The sequence below is a fragment of the Agelaius tricolor genome, unplaced genomic scaffold (genome assembly GCF_023055355.1).
Source record: "Agelaius tricolor isolate 1412-34295 unplaced genomic scaffold, bAgeTri1.0.p SCAF_24, whole genome shotgun sequence".
NCBI classification, from domain to species: domain Eukaryota; kingdom Metazoa; phylum Chordata; class Aves; order Passeriformes; family Icteridae; genus Agelaius; species Agelaius tricolor.
This window is the reverse complement of record NW_027269284.1, coordinates 10177060-10193211: the sequence shown is the minus strand read 5'-3', so window position 1 is coordinate 10193211 and position 16152 is coordinate 10177060. Positions and strand designations below refer to the sequence as shown.

The 16152-nt window shown below is 38.1% G+C and overlaps 1 protein-coding gene across 12 annotated transcripts in view; it reads right to left on the bottom strand.

Moving 5' to 3' along the window:
* CUNH4orf50 (chromosome unknown C4orf50 homolog) overlaps positions 1-16152 on the bottom strand; it is an 85978-nt gene that overhangs the window by 18403 nt on the left and 51423 nt on the right. For 10 of the 12 annotated variants that reach the window (XM_071447230.1, XM_071447237.1, XM_071447227.1 and 7 more), the window contains one exon: positions 14801-14921. The exons of the other annotated variants lie outside the window; for them this stretch is intronic. Coding sequence is in view for 1 of the 10 variants with exons in the window: in XM_071447232.1 (XP_071303333.1) it covers positions 14916-14921 (6 nt within the window). In the remaining 9 variants the exon portion in view is untranslated. The remainder of the gene's footprint in view (positions 1-14800; positions 14922-16152) is intronic. 12 annotated transcript variants of the gene reach the window in all.

The window sequence follows — 16152 nt, the reverse complement described above, 5'->3', positions numbered from 1 at the left end:
ATATTCTCATGGTTTGTATTGTTCAGATACAAATTGTAGAAAGTGAGATTTTTCAGAAAAAGAAAGCAAAAGGAAAAATTTCACATTTCCAGAAAACAAGTGAAGATCAGTCATTCAGCAAAGTACAGATCCCCTGCATCCTCTGTCTCATAAACTACAACAAAAGAATGTAATTTAGGCAATCTAAGAAGTCATGGCACATGCTTCCTCAGAAGAGTGTTGCAGTAGTTATGAGGAGAAAATTCAACTCAAAAAAGAGGAAAAGTTAAAATACAAGTACCTGCTGCAGTGCTCTTTAACCATTACAGATGAACTTCTCTTTTGACTGAAGGTCTCATGTTGGAGATAATGCATCTAACATATTACCAGCTATACCTCATTCATTTTCAATTTAAATTTCCTATCTCCCCAGGCAATCATTATTTAGTGATACAGAAAAGACAATTCAAACCTTCCTTACACCCAGAAGTCATTTTATTCTAAGTGATATGAATTAAGGGATGCTGGCAAGCTCACAGGAAAAACCAGAACTTCGTTGAAAGCATGAACTAATTTTTAAATAAATGGTTTGTTCACACTTTATTTCTTCCCACCCTTCCTCACGCCATTATAAATAGATTTTTATGTGATGTCTTTTGAAGATTCAGCAGCAGCCCTGGGATGAACTAGTCCAACTGGTATGTTCCTCTGAGGGAAAGCAGCTCCCCAGACCACAGCTCCTTCTGTTTCTCACATCTGTGCACAGGCTGCAGTGAGGAACAGAATGACTGTGCTTTCTCTCCAGTCATCCCTAAGCCTGTATTTAACTTGCAGTATTGGACACCAGGCTCAAAGGTCAGCTCTCTGAGCCTTTTTAGCCAAAAATCCAGAAGTAAATTGTCCCAGCTAATTATGCAGCCATTCTGTATCCCACACCTTTGCTTGAACATACCAAGTCATTGGGATTATGTGGCTGATTATCCTGCAAATTCCATAGACCTGAGACTGAGAAAGGGCACCAAGCACATAAAGAATGACACTGGGCAACTTTTAGGAACCCTCACTTCACCAACATTTCTTATGGAGGATTACACATTCTGTCTTCACTTCAAAATATGTAAAACCACCCCCACTTTTGCAAAAGTAAGAGGAAATAAACAAATTCCTTCAAGCTTTCTCTATCATTGCCCAAGGGATTTAAGCACAGAGTCAGACATTCAGTTACTCATCTGATTTAGGGCCCAACTGCCTTGGATGTCAGGGCCATATCTAGCCTCTTATTGCTGGAGCCTAAATCCTGAAATGTGCCCAGCAGTGCTGGGTGCAAGGCTACATTTATGTAAGACTAATACACAAAAAACTCCCTAGTCTCTGACAGGAAGAAAAACAATGTGGATACTTCCCTAATCCTGCAAATCCTTGGTTACACAAGAAACAAGCAACATGGATAAGATCTTTTCAGGGGCAGAACTTATTTTATCAGCAGAGATTGATACACTATACACTGTAAGAGTGTACACTGGGGTGTACACTAGTGGGAACACTCCCAGTGTATTGGGAGAATTTTTATTTCCAGGAGTCTAACATTATTCAGTCTACTAAAGTAATGCCCACCTTGAGAAGTCTAAGTGAGTGTCAGCTGCAAGGGAAGTGCTTTTCTTCTCTCACACTTTTGACAGCACCAAATACTCTGAACTGAAAAAAATACCAATGTGAGCAATTTAAAAATACTCAAATATTTCCTGTGTCCCACCAACAAGGAGGAAGCACTTTTTTTTGGTCAAGTTTTCTCCTATCTAATTATATTGCAGAATAAGAATAAAATATTCCAAGTTATTAAATTACTTCTTCAAGGATTCAAACCAGCAACTGCTGTCTCATGAGCTGTCCTGCAGCTGTGTGAAGTAACACAACAACCAGCTAATACAACAGCCATCTCTAGCCCATGACTGGAGGAGGGAGTGGGCACAAGTTTGTGTCTCAGGCTGCATGGCACATGTTCCACCCCTTCCCCTTTCTCCAGAGGAGAGCTCATTTCACGGCCAAACTTCTGTAGTTGGTTCTTGAGCACAAACAAAAGCACCTTTGTGCTGGGAAGGAGGCAAGGAGAGCAACACAAGTGGAATTTCTGATGCAGAATCTTTCTTTCCCTTGTTCCCCTGCAGAAAGCTGCCCGGCCAGCAGCAGCCTCTCGGCAGGAGCGGGCTGACAGTCTCAATAAAGCAAGCAGCAAAACTGATCTGCCTTTTCAGGGCTATACAAAAAGGAAAAGAGTTGGGACCCTTCTAAAGCAATGAGAGGTTTCCTTTGTAGGACTGAAGGCTGAACAAAGGCTCACAGAAGACTAGAATTTTAACTCTTCCCTTATTTCACTGGTTTAGGCTCAAGTAGTATTTTACAGGCTTAGCCAGCAAATTCCATTGGTAGCACAGATGAGCTGTGGCTACAGGAGTATTTTTAGGCTTGGTTTCCAATGAAAATGGAGTAATCATCATTATTCCATGATGTCTACACTCACTATTGCCTCTATTTACTTGCATTCCTGCATTACTTTTGAACCAAGTGGCCATACTTAACTAAAACAACAAAAAAAAAATCTCAAAATTTCTACAAGAATTTCCTACAAGAAGGAAGTGCTTTCTGAAAACTCAGAGGCAAGGTAAAAGCAAACAACTCTCACAGGAAGCTTCCTCGCTCTACAAGAAAAATATACAAGTTAGGATTTTCCTGCCTAGAGAGTTCATATGGGTCCTCTACATACCAAAATACTGCAAAGCTTCTTTGGGGGTCAAGTGCACAGAGTAACTAGGAGAAATATTCAACTCACAGGCAAATCTGATTCAGAATTTTGTTGCGTCTCACTTGAAAATTCTCATGCCTTTGTCATCAAGACAGATCCCCATGACAGACCAGCACTAGCATTAAATGCACTAGCATTTAACTAGCATTAAATTAAATAGAATCAGATTGTTTCTCCTGTAAAACAAAGTGTCTGGTCCCCACTAGCACTGGGCTGTATCTTCAACAACTGCATTCAACAACATGGGCTTACCTTAGCTTGACAGAAAACACCTTTCCTTGGTTTTCAAAACATCTAAACCACATCTGCATCCAGAGAGCAGGTTCCACACCCAGGATCCATGGCAGTCTGACTTCTGACAATGTGACTGACAACTGGAACAACTGAACATCAGCTGTGACACACATCCTGGGCCTTCCCACGGAAGAGCATCTCTCTAATTACTGACCTGTTTCACAGGAATTGCCTTCAAGAGCCAGCTTTTCTCATACTCCTCAAGGCAAGGCCCTAATCCATGCAGGACCAAGTGCTCATGCAATGGATCTTAGCATTACATTAAGCAGAATGCTGTTGCAGCACCCTTCAATTATGTTATTTATCTAGATAGCCAGATCCTTGACTGTCTTTGCATTGGTAATGCAAGGTTACTATAGCAACATCTGTGACCTGCATGATCAAGATACCAGAGAAGAGCTGATGCCTGGATTAATGTATTTGTAGGCTTAAATAGGAAGTCTAAAGATTAAAGATTAATAGTCTATGAAATTCATATGCACTCTATTCATGATGTTGCATTTATCCCATTTCCTCTCCTTTTCCAAAAACACTTATCTCTAAATAGTAGAGTATGCCACGCAACATATTATGACAACACTATTTAAACTTGCTGTTTATTTTCTGCTTTCAGTTTAGCACACAATCTTCTGCATGAGATCCTAAGACTAATGTATATTTTATACTATGGTTGGCCAATCTATTAGCATCTTGGAGAAACTAGAGTTCTTGACCAGATTTGCAGATTATTTAGATCTCCACAATATTTCAAAAAGAAGAACATTCAGAACAAGTTATCCAGCTAATGCAACATTAAACAGAGAGACATCTTCAATTTGCTTTTTTTTTTCCTGTACTTAATAGGTACTTTTTAAGAGTCAACTAGGAATTTGCTTGCCAGCAAATTTCATTCATTCATGCTTGCCAGGAATTTTCATTCAACTAGGAATTTGCTTGCCAGCAGTCAGCCACAAGTTCATAAGAGATCAACACACACTTAGACGCCTCCTTGACAGCTCTTCTGTAGACAAGACATTGCTCCTGAATCCAAGGCTGGACGAAAGCTGCTCCCACAACCAGGATGGTGATGTGAAGGTTAGGCATGGAGGGAGGTACTGGGCAACTGAGGAAATAATTTTATTTTCTTTTTCTGGTTTCTCATTAAAATACAGCTTAGCTCCTGTAAGAATTTCAACCAGAAAATATAGTTTTACTCTTAATGTTAATGTTTCCTCCATTAATGCTGCACAAACTGCCTGAGAGGGTACACACGATCACAGATCAGAAAAACATGAGTGTTCCATTCAGTTTTAATTGCTTCAGGTGCAGGACAGGCAAAGAATTCTCATTCTAAGCAGTCATTCAAGCAAAAGAGACAAAACAGTGGGCCCTCAAGGGAGCCTTCAGCAGCATATAAGTCATATGGTGATCTTCCACAGAGTCACAAAATGTCTCCATGAGACAGCAAATGAGTCTTCATTGTTCTCTCTCAAGCAAGTTTCTTCTTTATTTTTATATTTTTTTAATATTTCATGCTAATATAATTCTTCTCTGAGCCAACTTCTTCTCCCAAAGGCAACAGGATTACTATTCTATTTTCAGGAAGGAGGGGAACTGAGCTTCAAAGTATAGTGCCCCAAAGCCAAGCACTATAAAAAACCTCCACCAGTATCAGTGGAAGAACTGATGGGGATGAACTAAATCCACTGTAACAATATTCCATCACTGCAGCCTTGACACAAAATGAAGAACCTGTTTTGGCCTTGGAGTCTCACAGAGCATAAAGCTAAAGGGATTCTTGGACTGGAAAGCTCTATCATCATATGGTCAGTTGCATTTGGGGTTTTTTTGTTGCTTTGTTGGTTATTTAGCTTTGATTTCTTACTGTTGGTTATTTAGCTAACAAAGAGTTTTGAATCTCCTGCATTTGGCCTTTTCTTTCTCATTGTTTCAATTGCAGTCTGTAGACAGAATAGGAAAGATAGGCCCTCACAAATCCAGTAAAACATTTTGTCAGTCCACAGTCATTTTCCGACAAAAATACTTATTTCAAAGACAGCTGAGGCTGCAGAGGGAAGAAGCTGATTACATTGTGTCCATCCACCTGCTTTTCCAGTGTTGTTAGAGTTCTATTTAATTCCAATCAACCTGCATAATTGACACCAACCCAAGAATCATTGCACCATATGTCAGCTTCACACTTCTAAACTTTTACATTTACTTCCCTTTGATATTTTAAGGCTTTTGGCTAAGATTTTTAAAACTCACCTTCCCTAACCTCCTAGCTATAATTAAATGGCCTGGTTTTATAAAAGTGCTGAGTGTGTCACACCTTCCCAGAGGCCTGAATGGTACTTAATGTTTCTTGGTTTCAGTCTCACACATCACAAGTTAATCTTAAGAAAGTCTTAACTGCATTTTCTTGCAACATTCACATCAAACTCCATGGAAAAAATCTTCCTATGCTCCCAGCATAACAGAGGAGAGGAGGTTTTTTTGTCCCATCATCATTGCATTCCCTTGTGTCTTTGCAAATGAATATTACACCTCTCCAGCTAATATGACCATACATCATTGCTTCTCACCTCTTTGCACCCTCCTGTGTTCTAAGCCTTTTATTTTAATTGACTTAAGAAAAGGTTTTATCAAAGAGGACAGCACACTGGCTAGCAATTAAAATCTATCAACATCATTTCTGCAACCTCCCTTAAAATCCTAGCCTGTATTTCTAATCCTTTTCAGAAAAGGGTCAAATAGTCTCTAAAAACAACACAAAGACAAGGAAAAATATACATAGATATATCAAAGGGATGAAACTTTTACATGTATTTAAATGAAACTTTTAAAATATATTTTTATATTAAAAGTTTCCCCCACTTTCACTGATAAAACTGAGCTAAAATATCTTATCCAAAACAACCATCTAAAAAGATGGATGCTTAGTAAAAGCCCCTCGTGGTACAAAGACAAGATTTTTTTTCCTATTCTACCAGGATTTGCACCAACAAATAGCAAAGTTGACATCATCTGCATTTTAGGGTGATTTTGTAGGTCACTCTTGAGTCTAATCTGGGGTATAAAGAGCAAGAAAATTTGGTTCAGCTTCTTTCTTACCCCCAGACTTCTTGGAAACTGTTGGAGAAATCACTCAGGCTGTGTCTTGACTGTCTTCTTGTAAAAACAATGATATAACAACTACTCCAATGTTTAAACACCTGCTCAACCCCTCAGTTTATCTATACCTTCAGTGAACTGTCTTCTGCTACTGCAGTTCATGAAATTTCCCTAAACATACACTTAAGCAGTTTTGCTGATATGGCACTGTAGTGTACAGAGCACCCTCATCTCTATGGAGATGTTAAAAATATCTGAAGCTATATAATAATGTGTATTTTATACTCATGAACCAAGACAATATTTTCTTTCTTAAAACCCAGGCAACCATGTTCTGCCTTTGTTAAAGAATCCATGTGGCTCTGTGTGCCCAAATTGAAGCCATTAATCTCTTCTGTTTGTCACCTCCAGATTAAAGGAGTTTTGCAACCAGAGACAGTGTAGCGTGCTCCTGATGCTGGAACAAAGATCTCTCTCAGGAGCCTCTACTTATGCACAAAGGGTGAAAATTGAATGTTTTATGAAGAGCATCACAAGTAAGAAGGAAATTGTGTATTCCTTCAGGCTTTGATCCTGCCTAACTGAAATGCATTTCACTATTGACTTTAACAGGAGCTATTCTGTGCTACTAAAAGCACACAAGTAAGTATTTAATATAGTGTTAGCATCAAAAACTTGTCTTATAAATAAGTTTTATGTAAACTTATTTAAGTTACACCAGCTTTTTCAAGATTGTGTTATTATCACAAAGATAATCAAGGACCATATGTTTGCAACTGTATAAAAAGTATCTGATTATGAAATTCTGTTTTGTTTTTTTTTTTCCTAGCAAATGATTGCTTTTAAAGGCATTTTCTATTTTGTGAAAAACATTTGGGAGAAAGGAAATTTTCTCCTTTGGCAATTTTAAAATATTTTGGTAGAGAGCATTAAAAACAAGATTGCCATCATATAGCCTGACCTACTGAGGTGTTTGAAGTTACCTTTAGTGACTACAAAAACAGCTAAAGCAAAAATGTAAAATTACCATAAAATGTAAAATTTACCATAAAATTACCTTTAGCAAAGTAAAAATGTAAAATTACCATTAATATGTTGTGCTTTGTCTAACTCAGCAGTTAATGAAATGCAGTAGGAGCACAGAGAACAGAAAACTGGGATTAAGGACTCAGTGGACACACTGGACAACTTTTGGGCCTTGACTTTGGAATCGCTTTAGTCTGGTCTGATGAACTGAAAACCATCAGCATCTGGAAAGCATTTTTCAGTACAGAGTCACTTAGAAGAAATTAGTTTTGCCTGCTGCACTATTTTATCTATACTGCAGCAGAGGGAATGAGCAGGGGATTAATTTCAAAAGTGTAAACTAAACACTCAGGCCAACACATGAAATCTGAGTGCAATTTAAGGATTAGAATGTGAGTCAAATACTTCTTATTAAAAAAAAAAGAAAGTTGTGTCCATCAGCAGTTACAGAATTTTTGATTTTACCCAAGACAATTAGTTTTCTTCATCATTAGCTTTCTCTTCTATTGGCTACAATATGGTATCTGCCAAGGCAGTTTTCCATTTTACCTGAGGTAGATTGAAAGACACCTCTGTTAGAAAAGGTAGGTTGTTAAACTAAAGGTGGTTGTTAAATTAAAGGTGTTCTAAAAATATTAAATATCCATCTGTTGAACAATTTATGGAATATAATCAGAGACTAAAGATTTTGTGTGAAAAATTTCAATTTAAGTTTTATATGCATTAATTAAAAATAAACCAGCAAACATTCAGAATCTACTGTATGGCAATAAACACATAAGAATCACTTCTTTGGCATTTAGATGAGTAAAATTATTTTGCCTTGACTAACATACAGCACAAGCAAGGAAGACACTCTCATTTGTCTAGATCAAGATTATTTCCTTTTACTTTTTCATATCTGTCATCAAGACTAATCCTTCCAGAAATTGTGTGAAATCACGATTTTCCAATTTTTATTTCAAAGCTAAAAAAAATAAAAAATCCCAAATCAAACAAAGTTCTATCTGAAATGAGTAAATTTGTGTTGCCTTTGTCAGCAAGAGGCTGAGTGACTGCATTTTTGTGGCAGTGGACAGCACAGCCTCTGCCCTCCCTTGCACATGTGCAGGGACACCTGATGTGGGAGGGATATCCTGGGAAAATGAACTGACAGATCTCCAGCAAAAAGGGAACATCACCAAGCAAGTTCACACATGAGCATTTGTCACTCTGATCTGGGTTAAAAAGCCACCTTTAGACCTAAGTACTTGTGTCACAATATCATATTTATTATTTTAAGATGAGGGATCTGCCACAGCTCCTGTGCTGAAGAGCTGCCTTGGTTGTTTGTCAAAACCACTACAAAGCATTTCCAAAACTGAACCAGTAACAGCATTTAAACAACTATAATTTCTTTCTGAGGTCAGCCTGGGCATGCAGGGGCCCAAAACAGCAGGAATTTATCATTTCCACTTGCATTCTAGCATGTGTACAGCACAGAACTGCTCATGTCAGGGAAACCTTGGGGCAGCCAGCACTGTATAATGCCTCACCAGCCAACCCCAAACTCAGCTGTCACACCTTGCAGAACACACATCCTTGGTGAGAAACACTTTTCCTTCATGCAGTGCAGGAACCTGCCTTCAAAGGTATGTAGGTTACCATAGAAAATCTAATTTAAATATTTTTATCAGAGACCCTCTCTACCAGGCCAGCATTTTTCTTCACTCTTCACCAAGACATAACATCTGCCTCTTACTTTCTTCAGTAAGAGAAATTTTAACTTTCTTAATCAAGCTTCAGAAGACCCTCCAAACTTTGAATTCCCTGTACTTCTAGCCCATAAGTCCTTGTATACTAGTTTTATTAAATCCTCAAAGCAAACTTTGCCATAGCTGAGTACTCTTTCACTGTGTCCTTAATAACATTTTTTTCATGTTAGAGTGAATAAAATCAGGTCCTGAACAGGTGATCTGAGGTTGCTCTTTGTCTCCCAGCTACAGTAATTTCCTTATCAATCTGTATCAAATCCAAATATCTCAGAGTTAACTAGGGCAGGAAGTTTGATTCTTAAAACTGAAACAAAACACCCTCAGCTCTCACTTTCCTTAACAATTAATCCCAGCTCCTACTCCATCTGCTGTCACTTGCAATTTGGTTTTAATGAGGAACTGAAACTCTGTTCTTCTCTGATACATGATATCTACTCAGCAATCACAAACAGATGCTTCAGTTAAAAAAAAAAGCACTAAAATACTTTGTCCATTTCTGCTGAATAACCAATAAATTGATGTAATACTGACCCTTTACAGGTTCTCTGGCATAAAAGTGTCTCTGTATTAGGATATGCCCATATTTAAATTAAAGAAGCTTTTGCCACAAAGACAATAGCATGGGCTCAGCACAGAGATGTTGTGGGGATAAACATTGACATTAACTTTCCCATGAAGAGCAAAACTCCTGCCTTACAAGAGCCGGTGACAGGCTAGTGCTTTTCAGAGCAAAACAACTTCAAATCATGGGGCTGCTCTCCTACAACTGCACTGCACATTTGTCTCCTCATGCAGCAAGCCAGAAACACCAGTGATCTGAACACCAATTTGAAATGGACACAGAGAGACTGAGCCTTCTAAGGCAGCCTGGAAAGAGAAGAAATGTTAATGGCAAAATAAATGAGTTTTGTACAGCCTTTTTAGCAATAGTACTCACTGTACAAATTTTTCTGATACAATGCTAGACCAAGCTAGTAAATGTGCACTAATCCTTTACCCAGAAAGTTTTACTTGATTGTAGCAGCAGAGATTGCAGTAGTTTGTGTGCTACATAGTACATATATATATATATGTAATATGTGGTATATGAAATGAGAAAGGAATTGCACTGAGTTTTCTTTTAATCTGTAACACAAGAGTGTCAGAACACTTGTGAGTAATGCAGGTTCTCTTAAGATTTTACCATTTAAAGATTTTATTTTCTTCTTTAGAAATTTTTGAAATATATTTTTGGCAAATACTTCACTGCACTATGCTTTGACATCAGGGCCACTGATAAAGACCTCACTGAAAGTCAATAAATTGTTTGTAATTTAATTAGTTATCTCATGCTAAACATTATCATGGTTTCAAGTCTACGATTTCAATCTTTTAGGGAACTAGGTGTTAATGGCATTGAAAAAAGTTCTCTCTTTCCTGTGGGAGAGAATACTATAATATCCTTGACATAAAAATGCATGTATTTAACAGCCCCTGAGACAATCCTACTCCCCTCACAGCATCTGCAGGGGAGCAATTACTATCTGTGAGACTTTCACATGGCACAGAAAGAAACGATCTTGCCTGTTGTAATTTTTATTGGCAGCTCCTAGGTCACTGGTGTGGGGTGCTGGAAGAGACCCCTGCAGCAGAGATCAGATGGACTGGGGGCAAAAGGACAAGATAAACCCATTTTCCACACAGCTACACAGTTTTTCCTATTTTTTCTCATACTTGTATCATCCCCACATACAGCTGACAGAGAAAGGAACCAGTATCTGCAGTGGAAGAAGGTACTGAATTTCCAAGGACAGATGCAGGGTGTTGACATGAGAAACAAAGGGTCAAATGAGCATTTTTAGATCACAGACTGAATCAAATAATTCCAGGATAAAGGACACACACGCAAAGCAGCACAGATATTTTGTTTCAAAGAATTTGTTTCAAATAATATTCAGAGTTAACTCTAGCTCAGAGAAATCTTGGTGAACTTAGAGTAATAACTGCAAATGTGCTCTTAAAGAGCTGCTGTAACAGACTCAGAAGCTGCCTCAGCATTCAGAGCCCATATCCATAAAAGATGGATAAGGCTGAGCAGGAGCAATACCACCAAGGACAACCCCACTGAGCCTCATCCCACTGCTCAGGGTGAGTAACTTGGTGTCTGCAGGGGCTCACTGGGGGGACAACCACAAATCCCAACAGAAGATAATGTGTGCCTGAGAAGGCACATCACATTCTGTGTGCTGGGAACCACCTCAGTGTGCCAGGAGAGCCCCTGAGCAGCCAACCAGCTCAGAGGCACTGATGAGCCCCCAGAGGAACTTCAGAAAAACAGACAGGAAAATTTATTTATTTATTTATGTGCAATACCAAGTACTCTTGGCTTGTTTCACACCTTTTTTCCACAGGTCAGTATTTGGTGTTTATTTGTTTACATTCCTTCTAAAAAGTGGAAAAACATGAGAGCATTAGAGGTGTTCAGGGAGCAGCTTACCCATCTCTAGCAAATTATGCAGGTCAGTGGTTGCTCCAGATTAAACATTAATAGAATAAATAATCTTTCAGCAAAGACTTGGGTTACCTTAGTACTTGCTGAACTCATGGCAGACTTCCCCAGTTCCTCATTTGGGTAGAACCATAGCAGAAAACAAAGACAGTTAAAAAGGGGATGTGAAAAGCACATGTTTGTATGATTTAATATAGGATAGATTGCTACCTTTGGTAGTCATGAAGCTGTAGCTGGTTATTAAAGGGTGATCTATGTTTCATAGCACTTACTTTGTTATGATTTGATTAGATGGGCTCAAGGGCAAGTAGATCTTCTGTCAGACTTGGAGACAAACATAACAGTCTCTCTGACCCTAGCATAGCTGTGGTACTCACATGGCTGACTGGAAATGGTCCTATTAAAGATTTCTAATATCTGGTTTCAAGCTTATCCTCTGATTTACATCCACCAATTACTGCAGGAAGGCTATAAAGTAAGTAATATATATGTAAACAAAGGCAGTAATATATATGTAAAAATTGAAAAAGCCAAGCTAGGTATATTAGACCAAATCCTATAGTCATTACTCTTCTTCCCCTCCTCCCCACATACATATTTAGGTAACTGACTTGCTTAAGCATCTTTAAATAATTAAACATCTTTAGCATTCAGGTAACTCAGGCTAATTCAAACAAAAGATACATTTCCAGGCTTTCACAGGAAGCTACTAGATTGGTCTGCCTGTACCTGTGCTACAGAAAGCCAAAGGAATCTCTCCAACTTGACCCAGTGTTCACTGCATAAATGAAGTGACACACATTCATGCCAGCTCCCCCCTACTTGGGGCTGTGCAGATATATCCAATTCTCTTTCAAGTTGGTGTGTACATCTTCAGTCCATACAGCTAATTTGGATCATTTGGATTTAATTTCAGCTTTGTATGGCAAAGTGCAACTTAATCATCAGGAAGCAGTGGATTTCAAAAGGACTACTCAAAGAATCAGCTCTTAGTTGGTGCTGAGCAAGGGCTTCAGCCATGAAACTGAAATTTCTGTTTGCAAAAAATTCTCCTGAGTGCCACAGTATAAACATTGACAAAAAAACCTGGATACAAATATATAGCAACTGTGAGCAAAAAAATGCTTCAACTACTATCTTAGTCTGTTGGAACAAAAACAATTTAAACAGCCTAAAGATCTGTTCCTAAATGCATGTGTCTATACTGACATCTTAACCCACAAATCATTGTATGAATGCCACATACCATTGCATAACAATAAAGAAAATGGGACTACTATTATAATTAATGACACAGGACCAAGGCCTTGATAAGAAGATGGAGACAACATCCCTTTGAAAGTTCCTAAGTCCTTTCAGATAACACTGGCATAAATCCAAATGACAGGATGACTAGGAGCAGTGGTGTTACACTCATGGGGACTGTGTTTAGAGTAATGGCAGAGGCAGCAAAGACACATATTTAAAATTAATGTGCAGAGGAAGATGTTGAAGAATTGCAAAGAGTACATAATTTTAAACTACAGATAACAGTAGATAACTCTGTATACCCTTAATACTGCATCTATACCAAAACAGAATAAAGAGGAGAATGTATTAAATTTCTATATTGATATTAGAATGCATTTTCAATGATTAATCAGGAAGTTATTTGAATTTTCATAACAGAAAGAGAGTCAAGCGATCCTGACTAAGTCAGCACAGATGTGTTGGTTAAAATGAGCACATACTGAGACCCAAGTGAGCTGCAGCAACCACTGTCTCCTGTCCAGCCAGTTGCCAGGAGCTGTGAGAAATGGTTAACAGCATTGCAGGTCTCCAGAGGGAGTGAAATGTGGAAGGGGCATATGGGGCAGACAGAGGAAACACTGGAAGAGAGAAAACTCTGATTTGTGAAAGGGGAAGATGGAGCAGCAGGTAAGTGCCTGGAATCTCATGAGGAATCCAGTAACATGTTAGCTCCATGAACAGTGATCTAAGCATTCAGGCAAGCAAAGGATCAGAATACAGCTTGTGAACTCTCATTTTTGTAGAAAGCAATCTCTTTCAAGTCCACACAAGCTTTCAGTAGCTAGATCAGTGCAAATTATTGTGTCTGTTAATGAATATAGGACTCCTGCATGTCCCAGGGAATCAGGATGGGACCTTTCACAAGCACTACATCTATTCAGAATCACAGAATCTTTTAGCTTGGAAAAGAACTTCAAGACCATGAAGTTCAACTCTTAACCCAGCACTGCCAAGTCCACCAGCAAACAAACCATGCTGCTAAGTGTCACATCCACATATCTCTAAAATACCTTCAGACTCTACCACTTCCCAGAGCAGCATGTCCTTGACAACCCTTTCTGTGCAGAAATTTTTCCTTATATCCAATCTAAACCTCCTCTGGTGCAACTTTGAGGCCATTCCCCTCCTCTTGTCACTTGTTACCCAGGAGAAGAGGCCATCCCTCACCTGTCTACAACCTTCTTTCAGGCAGGTGTAGAGAGTGACAAGGTCCCCTCAAGTCACCTTTCTCCAGACATAAGTTCTTAAGTATTTAGTTAATACATAAATCAATCTCCCATTAAAATTACATCTCAGCTTTTCATACATTTATTTGTATTGGGTAAAAATGTGTAAACTCTTCCTTCTTGATGTAAAAGGATCCATTGCTTAGTACACTTCCCTTGGATTTAGACCAGATTTTGATATCCTGTTTTGCTACACACTGTGCATGACTTTGGACTTAATCTCTCTGTACCTCAGAAAAGGATAAAGCTGCTGAATTTCAAGGGCATGGTGAAGTGTGCTAGGTTAAGACTGTGTGGATCTTGAATGCAATCAAAGCAAGCCTTACACAGCTCAGAGAGGCAGGAAAATGGTTTACACAAACTGGCTGACTCAGCAACACAGCACAACCCAAATCCTGGCCAAGTCCAAATGAGGGACCAGAACCAATGAGAGCAAGAAACTCAGCCTTCTAAAATGAATAGGAAATATAAATAAACATGGTATTTCAGCTAAAAATATAATAATTACATTAAGACCAATTTTAAATAGTTTATTTTAAAACTATTATGATGACATATTTCTATTTAGTTTGCTGGCTTTATTTTTTTTTTGGTAAGGCAACAGAATAGATTATATGTCAGTGACCATTGTGCAAAAAATGACAGATGTGCATTTGTCACCAGAAATGGTTCTATTGACTTTATTGAATGTTTCAAGATCAATGTGCTTATTTGAAATTTAACACTCCTAAAAATTAGCATAGAGGGTTTTCGCTATGTAAATGAAACTAAGAAAAAAAAAAAAATGAAATTTAAATAAAACTTATTTGCTGTTGAGATTAAACTTTATGTTTATTTTTATTGAGCCTACCTTGCATTCTGCATTGTAAGTTACTGCAACATCCTAGTTCATCCTCATCTCTGAATTGAACATCAGGATGCCTCTCTGCACTGTTAAATAAAACAGACTGAACCAACTGGTAAACTCATCCCTGGAGAGAAAACAAAAATCATACAGCAAGAAGAGTGTTTTCATTAGCTTTTTCAATCACTGACACAGTGTAAAAGCAGGCACTGGAGCTTTTGTTTCAGTGAGAAAAGTCAATTTAACAGTGTCCCCAGTTCAGCACATTTCATCTGAGTTGGTGCTATTAAGTCAATTGTTACCCCCCTGGCCAATGCAGCATTCCAGTTACAATGCAGTTTCAGATAATACTTTAAATGCTTTGATTCAACAGGGACAACCACTCCTGAGCAACACTGTGATTTTTTCCTGTTCATTCTATATTTTGGAGATTAGCAAAACATTACTCATCTCAGTCACTATCTTAGCATTAGCTAGGCAGTCTGGATAAAATTTGCATTAAAAAATGTGGTGGTACAATTACTTTAATAAAAGTGGACTAAACAGACAAAACAGTGAATGAAAAGAAGCAGGTGTAATAGAATGGGATGGAATAAAAAAGGCAATATCTGAAATAAATAGCTGCAAAATTCACAATTCAATGTGAGAAACACAACCCTTCAAGCAGAAAAGGCTGACTGTCTTTCTTAATATTCAACAATAGAACAAGTGAGAATTTGGGGTACAAATGTGATTTAATGACATTAAGACTTTGGTTTTAAAAGTTCTATCAGAATGGGTAGCAAGTGAAAAGGCAAGAGGAAGCCTGGAGATGTTAATTGTGCGTACACAGCTCCAAAGGGTTCACAAGAAAAGACTCATTCTGTTTTTCTGTTTACTTTGGCCTGGACTGTAGTAACAGAAGACAATACTTGATACTGAGGATTTCCAGAGTGCAAAATAGTACATCAAACAGAAGTACTTAACTGAATTAAGAAAAAAAAAGTTTATTTTGTAATTTAGTTCACCATCTCAATACTTATCCTACGTTCCTGTGACAAGGAACACAGGTTACAGTATTAGTTATACCTCCAAAATTTTCCTGTGGTCTGGAATTGGCCCAGTGAGTACTCTCTCTTTAAAAAAAAAAAAAAAAAAAAAAAAAAAAAAAAAAAAAAAAAGTAAACTCCATTTACAATAAGGACTGTAATCTTGGAGGAGAGAGGTTGAGAGGTTCTAGAACTTTTCAAAAATTTTTACCTTATATATGACATGAAATAGCTTTGGTTCCAAAAGCTAAGAGAGAATTGAGACATTTGCTAGATAGATTCTTGTGCAGACTTTATAGTGAAGATGGATACTTGGGTAAGACTATACCT